We start from the raw sequence: 14992 nt of genomic DNA on the forward strand, positions 1-14992 counted from the left end.
TGAAGGGCTTTGTATGTGATGAGTAGAATCTTGAACTGGATTCTTTGCTGTATGGGGAGCCAGTGGAGGTTTTGAAGGACTGGGGTGATGTGGTCTCTGGTGCGGGAGTGGGAGAGCAGACGGGCAGCTGGGTTCTGAATGTATTGTAGTTTGTTGATGATTTTGGTGGATGAGCCGTACAGGATGCTGTTGCAGTCGAAAGGTGATGAATACATGGATGAGTGTTTCAGCCACTGACGAGGAGAGGAAGGGGCGGAGATGGGCGATGTTTTTGAGATGAAAGAAGGCTGTTTTTGTGATGTGATTGACGTGGTGTTCAAAGGAGAGGGTTTGATCAAAAATTGTACAAAGGTTACGGACATGTGTAGAAGCAGGGACAGTGGAGTCATCGATGCAGAGGGGGGAATTGTGGTGGTATTTGTTCAGTGATTTGGGGCCGATGAGGATTTCAGATTTGGAGATGTAGAGCTGGTTGTCGTCAGCATAGCAGTGGAAATGGAGACCATGGTGGTGTATGATGTTGCCAAGGTGGAGCAGGTAGAGGATGAAGAGGAGAGGGCCGAACCTTGGGGGACACTGTGAGAGACTGGGGCTGTGTCAGACTTGTATTCATTGATAATAATAAACCATTTACAGTTGGAGAGATAGGATTTGAACCAGGAGAGGGGTGTGCCAGTGATATGGAGGGAGGACTCAAGATGGGATAGAAGGATGGAGGGGTTGATGGTGTTAAAGGCTGCGCTGAGGTCAAGTAGTATTAGGATGTTGAGGGAGTGGTATTCTTTTTGTATAAGTTCATACATTGTTTTTTTGCAGGGAAATTCATGAATATTATACCCTTTACATCTCTAACATGTGTCTTTTCCCCACCCTTTCCTGTCTGAAGGTGCAGCTCTGACTGAGATGGCCATGTCACTGCGCCACCACAGGACAGTCATATTGGCTGTGGCCTTCTGTTTCCTGCCTTGCATCACTTCCTCTCTCAACCTGGAGGATCCCAATGTCTGCAGCCACTGGGAGAGGTCAGTCACAATGCTGCAATCATTTCTTTAAAAGCTTTTGACCTCAAGGGCGCGGGGACATACATTGCTGCTTTGCATACTACACCGTCTTCAGGGAGCGGCGTATGAGTTGCAGGGCCACCTTGGTAGACGGATCTGCCTGTGCATAGAATGAGGGTTACAACATAGTTCTAACCAGGAGGCAAACTCAGGTTCTGAAATGTGAAGCCAATGCGGAAGTGTCTTAAACTTGCATTCTCTTTACTGGCCAGCAGGGTGCAACTCCACTGGCTGCATAAAGAAGTCAGATGGAAGTCTATGAGAAAATGACCCTACTTCTCAGTTGATTTATAACCTCTGTAAACACAGAAGTAGGGGGCCCCAGCCAACCCAGGTAGTACGTAACTGAACTGGAGGGGTCAAAAGACAAGCGGTAGACCCCCTGCACACCACATTACCCGGGTCATCAAAGAGCACAGGGACATAAAGGTGTATCATGCCCTAAGGGTAAGGGTCAGGTGCAACACAACCAACACACACCCCACCCATTTCACCAGTGATATATCGTTCCAGTGAGCACAGACCATGAAAAGGAGCCCAACATGTCCAAGAGAGAACCATATGGACGTACAAAGCATCGACCATGATGCTGCCGAACATATGTCGTCGACACTCACATCACGAACAAGCCCGCCATGCTGTATTGTATGCAGACCACAGTGGGAGGGTCTCTTGCTATCTATGGACTTGGGAGATGAACCCTCAAAGCCATCCTGCCAGGCATTTCTTGGATAGGGCTTTACCTGCCACATTTTTCCTGAAGCACACAAACAGAACTGTGCTACTGGCCGTGATGGATTGTACTAGCGTGATTGTCGCGGCCCACTGCCTCCACCAGAGGTGGGACTGTTACGGCCAGTGTGTGTTTGAGTCCTTTGACACGTCATATTTGGTTCAAGCCAAATTCAACGAGACGTTATGGAGAGCCTGGGAGGTGGACAGGGTATTGTGCTCATTGAGAAATGTAAACTGTTTCAATACATTTTTCAGAGTTTCAACACTACTGACGATCTCCTTCTCACTGTTGTGTTGTTACGTTTTGCCTCAGCTTTCCTCTGAGGGTGAGTAAACGGTCTTAGCTGAGATTTTTCCTCCTCCAGACATTTAAAGAGCAGAATGACAGATTAAATCGATAAAGAGACAATCGGTGATGATGGGGGGTCCTAGGCGATCATTCCAGTTCTTTGTGAACAAATAAAAGAAATCTGCAAGATGTGCAGGCAAAACGCTCCGCTCCTGTGACGCGTGAGGAACGCAGCTGGAACGCGGAACTGAATGACCCGGCACAAAGCTCTGCATTCTTGTTGTCATCAACATGTTGTATCTTGTTTACAAGCTTTTAAAATCATTGTTAAAGTGTTGAATAGCTTTTGGCTGATTTTTTAATTAAAAGAAAGTTTGGGAATCCATTAAGTGAGATGTAAAAGAAGAAAGGTGGGGGCAGATTTCCCAGCTATATTGTCTTTCACTGACTAATCTGAGGAAACAGCTGCATAGTCACTCAGAGCCTCCCCTGTGTTGTTGTTCTGAAGACTGATGGCAGAGAAAACGTCAAAGGAAGAGAAGAGAGTGACAGGACACACAAGCTGATGATAATGTGGCTTCTTAAGACAGACTCACTACCACCAAGGTCTTTTTACAAAATTTGGGTAAAATTGTGTCAAAAAGTAAACTTAATATCATGTGTCTTTTTTCTAAACGTCGGTTATTATTATATTATTATAATTATTTATTTATTTATTATTATTGTTTATGGAATTTAACCATAGCATATAGTGATAAGTTCTGGTATTAGTATATATCAGTGGCGGGCCGTGCATTTTTTACCTGGGCCTTCTGTGATGTCCTACTACAGTTTAACAGCTACGGTGCAGATATGAATCCGTGCATGACGTGACGCTGCATTAACGGACAATGCATAATCAAATCAACGCGGGACTAATAAAGGACTATCTTGTCTTATCTTATCTTAACACAATGACAACAACAAAGTCATAAGAACCAGTCACATATATTCATATGACAACAAAGCATGACACATCAATCCAGCAAACCTGCAGCGGATCCACGCATTCCACCACACAAGAGCACGAGCCATTCAAATATTATTAATTATTCCAAAAAATTATAATACATGTACTGTATTTGTGAAAAAGTATTAAATTATAAAATAGCTATAACTTTGTGATTCTGTTTCAGTGGCGGGCCGTCAGGGCCTGCAAAGCCTTCTCTGCTGGCCTAAACAGAATCACAAAGTTAGAGCTATTTTATAATTTAATCATTTTTCTTAAATACACTAAATGTATCATAATTTATCAAAATATTTTTCCCATTATCTTATTTTCTCATTGTACAGCTACTGTGTTCCTCAGCTGCTCTGCTTCCAGTGCAGCTTGTTTTAAGTAGAGCTTTTATCCAATCAGATTTCACCTCTGTGTCTCTAGGTAGAAGAGAGGCCCCAGGCCTGCAGACCCACCAGTGCCTCCATGTGCAGTTTAAGTGAATGGGGACGATATTGTTGATTGTCATAGTCTTCAACCAATCAGATCTTTAGTTTGAGATTCTTAGACGTGCCAGAGCGGCCTACAGGCCTACAACTATGTCAGCATTTCTCCAGCTCACTTTGCAGGAGTGAGGTGCAATGTGTGCTGTGATTGGTCAGTGGGCGAGCACGTGACTATTGGAAAACGAAACTTAACTTGCCAGCAGAGCTTAGTTGGAGGAGTTTATTTATTTTTTTACCTAGCTTTGATTTTTGCACTCAACAGTTGAATAAGGAGGAGAAACAGATTTTGTTGGTGGGGTGACTGGCTGAGTGGAGAGCAGGGCCGTCTTTCAATCAGGTTCAAACCCTGGCTCTGGCTCTGGCTCCGGCACCACTAGTTGCAAGTCAATGTGTCCTTGAGCAAGACACTTAACCCCGAAAATTGCTCCTGTGCCTACGGTATGATAGCATCTGAAATGTAAGTCGCTTTGGATAAAAGCGTCAGCTAAATGACTGTAATGTAGTGGTGGAGTTACTGACAACGTCTTTCTCAAGAAAGACATTTCAGGAAAAGCTGGACATAGTAAGAAATGGTCAGTCAATCCTACAGCTGGCAGCCCTGACTCAGCCAGGAAAAGGATTTGTATGAACAGTATTTATTGCTGACAGCGTTGGTGGAGCGTTGCACATTTTATGGCTGGGTTTGGAGCTACGCTAACCTGAGGACACCATAGCATTTGAAAGGTTTTCGAGAGACTCGAGTGGATCTACAACTCAACAAACACTTTGACAGGGAAACATCTCCACAATCGCATCCCGATGTGCGGGTCAACGCCGGCCGGTGGGCGCCTTGAAGTGCGGTCGGCGCCGGCCGGCGGGCTCCCGGCCTGCTGTGAACCTGCCGCAGCAGACCGGCGAAATACAACTGAGGAGACTCGACTGTCATCACTGGCTCCATGAATTGAGAAGGACTACTGGAACTGAAACGATGTACTGGGATTAAACTCTTTAAGTTTCGGTAAGTCACAAACTGCGTCAGTTCTTTTAGTAACGTTACTACTGTTCATTTGTCTATCGTGTCGTTTTTATGAATAGTATTTGAATGGCTCGTGCTCTTGTGTGGTGGAATGCGTGGATCCGCTGCAGGTTTGCTGGATTGATGTGTCATAATGAGGTTATTAGGAGGTAATTCAACTGTAGTAGGACAGCACAGAAGGCCCAGGTATAAAATGCACGGCCCGCCACTGTTCTGTTTAGGCCAGCAGAGAAGGCTTAGCTGGCCCTGACGGCCCACCACTGGTATAAACAAAGAAATCAAATGTACCTTTTAAAGGTCACAAAAGGCAGAGAAAAACAAATGTATTGTCTGTATTGTGTAATATTGGGTGTTTCATTGCAACCAAGGCCTAGAATGTAAGTATATGGTACCACTTTAATTCATGGGTCTGTAATATCTTATTATTCTTATAAAGTTTCCTGCAAAGGACGATGTCATTTTAACTATAAGGCAAGGAATCTCTGTCTGTGTGTCTGCCTGTGTGTTCATCGCATATCTTGAGAACCACTCATTGGATCTACTTCACACTTGGGGGGTGTATTGTTAGGGACCCACGGGAGTGTAGTGTTGAATTTTGTGCAATCTAGACTTGGGATTTTCAATATTAACAGCCTTTGAATAAACAAGCCAATAACGCTCTATGTAGCAGCGGGGCTTTATGGGGTCAGATCAGTCTCAATAATTGCAAATGCACACAGAAAGACTCACAAATGCAAACAGAAAGATTCACAAATGCGCACAGAACAATTCACAAATATATTCGATTTACAAATGCACACAGAAGGATTTACAAATATATTCGATTTACAAATGCACGCAGAACAATTCACAAATACATTCCAATGCACAAATAAATAAATTACGATTTATATAAATGTAAAAAAAAAATCACAAATATATTTCTGCATTTGTATGTATTTGTTTGTGGATTTGTATGTATTTATTAGCCCTCCTGAGTATTATTTAATAACATTAACAGTTTCATGGTTGGTTGGTTGATAACAAAAATGCTGTATTACAATCTAGTACATGTAACATACAACTGGCTTGGCACAATGTGTACAGTGACGTAAGAACCTTTTCTTCTGGCTCCTTGGATGAACTGGTGGAATTAGCAAGCTAGTTAAGTAGGCAACCATCCACCAGTTAGCATGCTAATTCCACCATCCATTAAATACCTTAACAGTTCAGGTCAGGTGTTAGAGATGGTTTATTACATTTAAATGGTTTGCTTAGATTTGATGTGTAAAGCTTGCCGGATCTCTGCCTCAGAAGAAAATAAAGTCAGAGGAAAATGAATCCTTAGTATTTATTGGCATCATGGTTGGATTTGTTTTGACCAGGCTTGTAACAGTGGTTTTGAATTGGAGGATTTTTATGTAATATGTTGGTGATGGATCAAATTTGCAAGAATTATTTGTTCTTTTTTTGCAGAAATGTTTGGAGATTCCTTTTGGAACTTTTTAGTGTCAGATGTTTTACTTAATGCTGAAACAATTAGTTGATCCACAGAAAATGTATCTGCAACATTTTTTATAATAGATAGTTCATTCAATCATTTATCACACACAAATGTCAAACTTTATCTGGTGTCAGTTTTTGCTACTCTTCTCTTTATCTGTAAAGTGGGTGTCTTTGGGTTAGGGTTTATTTGATGGCTATTTTTTCACATCGTCTGATATTTTATTGACTAAATAATGAATCTATTGAGAAAGAAAATGCTACTCTAGCTTTACTGATACAAGTTTTGAATTGTGTTCATTGACAGATGTAAAATGTATCAATAACAGGTGATTTGATAATTTAATAACTTAAGTTATTGATCATACTTAATCAAAATACCAAACAAACAACCTACAATAGATGCCTTAAATTCCATGTAAGAACTTGCTGCCTTTCTCCTGTTCATATCATTTAGCTGAGTATAATGCATATTTTTGTTCAGGCTAAATAAGATATACGAAGCCAATTCAATAAAAAATAACAAAAGTATAACTAACACTAAAATCCAGGATTGATATTGAAAATAATCATTAATAGGGAACCATATATTTGAACATGATCTACTTGCTCTCAAAGCCAGAAACCAGAGAAGTAAGTCTCACACTTGTGATGTCATTAAGTATAAAGTCTGGAGCTGCTCCATAGACAATGAATGGGAGACTGATTTTGTGTTTTCTTTTTTTATACCCAGATGAGTTTTATGCTGTTGTAGTGTCCTCCGTTGTGAAAAAGAAAATGTACCATATACTCAGAACATTCCCGTGGGTGCTCTCAGTGTCTGTAACATCGTTCCCAATTCATTGTCAGTAGAGCAGTTCTACACTTTATACTTGATGATCACACATTTGAGTTTTATCACTCTAGCTTTCAGATTAATGAGAGAGTTTTTCATGTTTATTAATATATTAGGAGAACGTTTTAAGAATATCATGCATGAATTCGGAAATTTGGTGTAGTTCCCCTTTAACTGCAGCCATAAGTGATACAGTAAGTGAAAAATGCATGCCTCCAAAGAGCCTGTGGTGAACCAATAAGGTCACGAGGCAGTCTTAAGGTAGCTTTTGTCAACGCCCCAACAAAGTCGTTTTGATTTGACTGTGAGACATTATAATTCAAGTCGTTATACAATACTCACCAATGGTGTGTCACACCGAGTACAGTGGGTAGTGGTACACAGGGCATTGGGGGGTGTAATCCTGCCTTCATACCTACACAAACACACACACACACACACACACACTCACACAAAAGCAGCTTGATGACTTCACTCATTAAAACAGTCAGTGGTCTGAAGAATGTGCACACGGGGTGTCCTGTTGGATAAATATGGTTGGTAGGGTGTTATTCATGAAACCTCTGCACACACCCACACACACACTCTCATTCCGCTCGTCTGATATCGCTCTCCTTTCTCTTCCTGTGCTTTCAGTTACTCGGTGACAGTGCAGGAGTCATACGCCCATCCCTTTGATCAGATTTATTACACCAGCTGCACCGACATCCTCAACTGGTTTAAGTGCACCAGACACAGGTGAGAACTACATCGCTGAGGCCGGATACAAACCAGAATGTGTGTGAGTGTGGAGAGGGTGGTGGTTTATTAAAAGACCATACCATTGTTTTTGCATGCTTAAGCCCATGTTCAATTTTCTTGTCTACCGACCACTCAACGCGCTTTACACTACATTCCGACATTCTCCCATCTACACACTCATTCATGAGTCACATTCACAAGGTGTCACCTGCTCATCAGGATGTAAAGTAATACTCATTCACACTCTCACGCATTGGTGGCACAGCCCGAACAGTTTACCTCCTGAGCCAGCGTACAGTTCAGTATACGTCACCTACCTGTCAACCATTTTCCAAACCATACAACAGTGTTTTTACTACATCCAAGCTTGAAAGTTCCAAATCCAGCACCACGAAGACCTTGTCTTCTTTTTATTTTGTGACATAGTAACACTGCATCAGTGTGCACTAGCAACTACATGGGCCACACAATGAGAACAGTCACAATTAAAAGCAGACTGTTTAGTGTCAACTTCGAATATAGTCGTTTGCCAATTTATTTGATCAAGATTTCTCCTTTTTCTAGAGCTTTCAGGTCACATAACGTGGCTTAAAACACAAAAACTTCCAGCTGCAGTGTGAATGTAGTTGATTTATAACAACAATTAAAACAACAAGCTGTAATGCTTTTTGCAGCATAGTAAGCAATAGTAAAGTAATTTCATAAATAACTAATATATATTGCTGTGCTTTAACTGTATGTCAGGGAATTAGTTAAACTATAATATCCATCCATGTATATTTTTATCACTCTGTCTATGATCTGCTCATCTCGAGTTAAAAGGTTCCATTCCCTATATAGACAACCCAGACTCCCTTTTCCACTTCACATTTTATACCACACGATCAAATGAGCACAGAATAGCCAACGTTGTGCATGTATCTAGCAATTCCTTTTATTGAGTGTCTGATTGTGTATGTGACCGAACTTCCCGCCTGTGAGCAGGGTGAGCTATCGGACAGCCTATCGAAGGGGAGAGAAGACCATGTACCGGAGAAACTCCCAGTGCTGCCCAGGCTTCTATGAGAATGGAGAGATCTGTGCTCGTGAGTATCTTTATCATCATCATCATCAAGGATCACTCCAAGTCGAGTATGATTGTCCTCCTGTTGGTGGGTTTTGTCATTTGTGGGTCTTCAGGTGGCTGTAGAGGCCGATCCTTGAGTCAAAGGTTCTGTTGCAATAGTGGCATTGGGAGTGGTTGTCATGGTACCGGTGGTTTGAGGAGCCATTATGATGGTGGGTCTTTCCTTTTTTGGTTGCCTTTTTTCTCTTGCGGCGTGGGGAGGTCCTTTTCTTGCTGTGCTAAGCCTTCATAGACGACCCTGCTCCATAGGTTTATGTTGAGAGTTGTAGATGTTTAATCAGCACTTTCTCAAGTAGGTTTTGATGTTTTCTTTGTACAGCTTTTTCTGCCGCCCTTGGGTGCGTTACCCTTCCTTCAGTTGGTCACAGAGCATTTGTTTTGGTTGGCGGTATTTGGGTTGCATATGTCTGCTATAGGTGGTTCAGTAGGGTCAAGCCTGCAGTGTCCAGTGTCTTTCTCAGCTTTTCTTATTAATGACAGCTCTTGTGGAAAGCAGGAAGGCCAAGGTAGGCAAAGTGATCCACATTCTCCAAGATGTTGTTGAGCTGGTTGGTCAGCTGCTGGTTGGTGTAAAATCTGAATTTTCTTGATGTTAAGACAAAGTCTGAGGAGCTGGCAAGCTCTGGCGAAGGCATTCATGATACTCTTGAGATCCTTGTCAGATTGAGCAACAAGGCATGTCCTTTTGTAAGAGACGCAAGAACTTGAGATACTTGTTTTGGTGTCCGATCTTGGAGAGGGCTCACCAGATGGCAGTCCAGTTCACAGAGCCAAAGGCCGTTGTGAGGTCGATGAATGCCATATACCACGGTAGACGTTGTTTTTGACATTTCTCATGTAGCTCATGGCTGTCAAAATCATGTCTGAGGTTCTGCTGTCAGGACGAAAAAGATAATTAAAGGCAAAACCTGGATAAATGAGTGAAGTCATGTAACGAATGACCAATGAAGAACACTGTATGGTTTGAGTATGAACATGATAAGAATCATATGATTATGAACATATGTGAATCATATGCTACGGCTTTGACAGTCACCACACTGCAGGAGAGTTGCCTCTGCAGGCAGTGGAAACTGGGAAACTTGGTTCAGCTGAATGACATTCATGTGCCATTAGTAAAAAAAAAAAAACCTTTGTCATCTACATGTGTTGTCATTACTGTAACTTCACTTTTCATTGAGGCTACTGTGCACCCCCCTCACCCCTCCCTTTCAGTAGCCAGCAGTCGGTAACAGGTGTGAAGCCACAGCGTCCATTGGCAAAAACAACAACTGTTGTTCAGCAGCAACAGTAAAAGAAATCATTATGCTAACACAGCCTGCTATTGTGATGGTTGAAGTGGTTGGTGATAGAAGCTGTGTGCTTCAGTGGAGACCATAGTTTGATTCATGCGGGGGCTGTGAAAATGTGTGCCCCGGGAGTTCAGAGGGGAATTTACTTTAGAGGAAAAAGACTCTCTTGTGTAAGCAACTATCACATGTTGCTCTGAGAGTCTCACTGAGGATTTGCCAGATACTCCAGGCAGCATGAGAGTCAGATAGCAAAGGAAGTCAAATGGCATATAGGGTTAAATGAGTTATTACATTTTCTTTGGATGCAGTCTGTGTGCCTACTACACATTAGAATTTGAAAATGTAATGCAAAATCCAGTCAACGTAAGATGGTTTAGTGATGACATATGTAAGGACACAATGCCATAAAAGTCTGCTGATGAAGATTCTTCTTCTCTGTCTTCTTCTTCTTCTTCTTCTTCTTCTTCTTCTCCATTGGTAACTAGCTGGTAAACCTAGATTAGTAGCCCTAGTCTTACTTCCTTGGCGTCAAATACAGACAACTGGGGAGTCTCGATATCGACAATGCACCCTGTCTGTAATACGGCATCTGTATGAGAGCTTCATTATTATGCAATGGAGCGAGAACACCCACTAGGGAGGTGTGGTGGATGAGTTAAATAAACACAGGATGTTTACTCAGGGGACAGGTTGTCCTGTGGGAAAGCAAAAATGTATTGATTTTTACAGACAACCTTCGTCCATTGCTTAGAACACATTACAAACATTTTTGTAACGGTGAATCACTTGTTATTTTTGGTTTTGAATCAAAGGTTCAAGGAATTCTTTGTCATGTGCATGAAAAATGCCCCCAGTGCATTTCCATACAATAAAAAAGTTCAACATGTACACTACCGTTCAAAAGTTTGGGGTCACTTAGAAATGTCCTTATTTCTCAAAGAAAAGCACTGTTTCTTTCAATGAAGATAACATTAAATTAATCAGAAATACATTCTATACATTGTTAATGTGGTTAATGACTATTCTAGGAGGAAACGTCTGGTTTTTAATGAAATATCTACATAGGAGTATCTGGAGCATCACATTTGTGGGTTGGATTATACTCTCAACATGGCCAGAAAAAGAGAACTTTCATGTGAAACTCGCCAGTCTATTCTTGTTGTTAGAAATGAAGCTATTCCATGCGAGAAATTGCGAAGAAACTGAAAATTGACACAACATTGTCTGGGTGACCCCAAACTTTTGAACGGTAGTGTACATTGTATACATTATATGCAGTGTTAAAGTAAAAACAAGTACACATGAATACAATGATTACAAATTAAAATCATGAAACATGAATAATTATTAGATAAAACATAGTGTTCAAATAAATTATGGCCTGGATGAGTTTAGTCCCTCATGATGGCTTTTGCAAACAGAAAACTTAACTTTTGTATGCATGGAGACATAAAACGTGGTTGAAAATCCGTTTAATTCAAACTGCTCTTTTGAAAACAATCTGGGTATTGTCCAGTTAAAATCATTCAGTGCTGAAACCAATGATTATTTACATCTTGAGTGACATGCTTCAAAACAAAGTGGTCCAATCCTAATTTAGATTAAGTCAAGTCGAATCTTCAGACCTGGAATTCTCAATTAATCCAAGTTTACAACATTTTAATTCTACAGCTTCTGCAGGGAAATGCAATTATTTAATTGATGCACCCATACATGACTAATTCTTAAAGCAGATCTCTTTTCATAAGTCTTTGTGAATGTACTGATCCCTGTCTTCCTGTCTCCTCCATGTCCAGCTCATTGTGCGGCGAGCTGTGTCCACGGCCGTTGTATGGCCCCCAACACCTGCCAATGTGAGCCCGGCTGGGGGGGCTCCAACTGCTCCAGTGGTAAGTCCTCCAGCTGTTGCTGTCATTTCTTTGTGTGTGTGATTCTGGTTTTTGGGCCGCTGAACGAGTGCCGTAAAGATGGTTCTCAATGAATTAGCGGAGCTTTGTTAGCTACTATTCTTAAAAATCAAATCCACTAATGCTGCAGGGAGGAAGAGTAAGCAGCAAAAATAACAGGGGACTTTTGCTGTGAAGAATTTATAGGAAATGAAATGTGTTTATCTACCATTTTACAGCCATTCCTTTGACCACGAAATAAATTTGATCACTATACATATATCTTCTTCTTTTTTTTAAAATTGCTCCTTAGTGGGAGAGGCAATACCTCTTAAAGATCTCATGAAACAGTGTCATTGCAGCTTTAAAATGATGTATTTTCTTTTAAAACAGGATGTTCAGGCGGAACATTAACAGTGATGTACACATCTCTAGAATCATGTGGGTCGAGTGTCAGGAGTACGCAGTTCTGGAAGTAAAAATCAATAAAAGTAAAGAAATGAGTGAGCATTTCATTCCTGTCCCCTCATCTTGTCTTTTCAAATAGGTTTTTGGTAAGATGCCTGAAATAAGGTCTGTGGTTAACACAAGCTTTAGAGATTTTAAATGCGTCAGTAAATACCCTTCTGTGAAATTTGAATCTTTTATGTGTCTTAAAATAGGTTGTTGTTAACAAGTGTCTAAATAAGACTACTAAAAGTCTTTACACAACTAGTCCGCCTTTCAGCCTTATCTTTTATACCCGTGCTCATGCGACTGTCATATAGTTTGTTTATGACCTAATTGTTCGCGTTTTACTTACGACGATAGCATTCACGCCTCAAAAATCATAAAAGTGGTGTTCAATTGTGAGGATTATCTTGCTAAACAAAACGTGTAAGTATTATAAACGTTTGTTTGCCACATAGCTTATTTTGTTGAGAAAATACTAAATCAAACGTTTTTTTGTCGATGGAACCAGTGTGATGCTAACTTTTCGAGTTGGCCTTGAAAAATACGTCATCCCTGCATCACACTATATACGGTGTTAGGTGATTGGTAGAAAAGAATGTGTGCAAAGAATATGTGGTCCCTAAGGACAACAGTTCAACACCAAGGCATGGTAGCATTTTGTTTAGCTGGTGTTTGACTCAGTATCTACAGGGCCACGCCACCTCTGTATGTATTCCTAAATTTCCTGAATAGAGTATAATTATGTATTCTCACTCCTGCTTCCTCAAATGAGGAATCCAGGTGAGTTTCACTCAGAGCAAGTACATTATATAGAGTATATACAGTATATTATTAGATTGGACAATTTGGTCTATTTCATGTGTTCCAATGTGCTATAGCCACGCCTCTCCTTGGAAGGCTTGAGGTTGACTTAGTTTTTATGTTCTCTCAAACCATCTAAAATCAACGTCAAAATAGCTAAAGGAAAGCAAAACTCATAAGAGACATATGTCCACTCATCTAGTTACAGTTCTGGAAGTAAAAGTTACACTTTTTAGAGCATAGACAGTGTTAGGTAAAAAAAGAATATCTGCAAAGAATATTTGGTTCTTTCAAAGTCTTCAGACTTCAACACCAAAGGCATTGCCCAAAATCTGATCACCAAGCTTGGAATTGTCTTCTGTGTGTTTTGCTCCCTTTTGTGAAATCACATCAGTTCACTTTCAGATTCAGACAGTCAATGACTACATTTCCATGTTTTGTTCCCATTTTCTGCAGCTAAGCATTCTGAGTTTGCTACAGGTTTGATTTACACATCTGAATGGTTTTCTTGCGGCCCAGCAGCCCTAGAAAAGAATTCCATATCGGACGATTGCCAACTTTTCAGCCTGGTCACTGGGGCTTTCCATACCGACCCTTAGATAGTAGCCTTTAGTGCCTGTATGAGACGCACCACGCTTTCAACTAATTCCAATGTAAACCCATCATGCACAATTATTAGATGCTCAGAGTAACTGCCTTAGTATAAAGAAAGCCTGCCACGGGCAAGTGGGAAGGGTGGAGAATAGGTAAAACAAAAACATGTGAAACCAAAATGAAGAAGTTATGTCACGTGACGTTATGTCACTGAGTCACATGACGTTACGACCATTAGTTAATTTACGTAACAGATGTACATATTCTAATCCAAACCATGATATGTGATCTAACCCTTACCAAATAGTGTTGTTGCCTAAACCTTACCTAAGTCTGATAACATTAAGCAGGTGCCAAGATTCTTCACAAAACGCTATGGATGAGGTCATGTTGAACGTGGGGGAAGTAGTGTGTCCTTTATGTCTTGAAGGCAATATAAGGATGAGGAGGTCGGGATGGTGGATGGATTTGTTGCACAACTCACATGCAGAAGACTGAAGCTGAGTTCACAGTTCATCCCAGACTGCAATTATTATTTCCCTAACTTTAACTGTACTGTAGTTTCTATGCAAATCTATTTTTATATAGCCCAATATCACATATTTGCCTCAAGAGGCTTTTCAATCTGTACAGCACATGACACCCTCTGTCCTTTGAAGAAAAGAGAGAGAATTAGAAAAAACGTGGCATCGGAATCGTCCAATATCAAAGTTCTTGCCAAGAGATACAATTGCCTTGTGCAATTGTGGCTGAGACCCATGAGTGTTCTCATGACTGATGAGTTATAAAATAAACCTGTAGTATAATTTTAAGTTGAAGAAGGCTCCTGTGTTCCCATGTTGAGGAATTTACAGTGGGAAAGTACTTCTGGAACAGCAGCTCCTTCCATGCAACTAGTAAAGAAAGGAAGGTGGATTTAATAGAACAGGCATATTGCAGGATTGTTGAATAAATTCTGAGGATTCATTTTATGCACTAGCATAGCATGAGATCACCACTGGAGATGTAGTTTCCCATGTTCAAGTGGCAGTCTCATGGAAGCTTTAAAGGGGCACTCCGCAGATTTGACACAATAAGGCCAGTTTACTGGTCATGAGTAGTTATACTCACTCAGCCTGTAAAAACAGTTGCATTTGGATTTATCTCAACTTTGGCTTGGAGACTTTCAATTTATACCAGAAACTGGAACGTGGGGTGCTT

The 14992-nt window shown here is 40.9% G+C and overlaps 1 protein-coding gene across 2 annotated transcripts in view; it reads left to right on the forward strand.

Annotated features, from left to right (window-relative positions):
• Positions 1-903: 903 nt before the first annotated feature.
• The window catches only part of megf10 (multiple EGF-like-domains 10), a gene marked incomplete at its 5' end in the record, with an annotated part of 49496 nt that continues 35407 nt past the window's right edge, over positions 904-14992 (forward strand). For both annotated transcript variants that reach the window (XM_079179336.1, XM_079179337.1), the window contains 4 exons: positions 904-1022; positions 7536-7637; positions 8625-8725; positions 11855-11947. In XM_079179336.1, coding sequence (XP_079035462.1) covers positions 904-1022; positions 7536-7637; positions 8625-8725; positions 11855-11947 — 415 coding nt within the window. The remainder of the gene's footprint in view (positions 1023-7535; positions 7638-8624; positions 8726-11854; positions 11948-14992) is intronic.

This window comes from Pholis gunnellus (assembly GCF_910591455.1).
Source record: "Pholis gunnellus genome assembly, chromosome: 18".
NCBI lineage: Eukaryota > Metazoa > Chordata > Actinopteri > Perciformes > Pholidae > Pholis > Pholis gunnellus.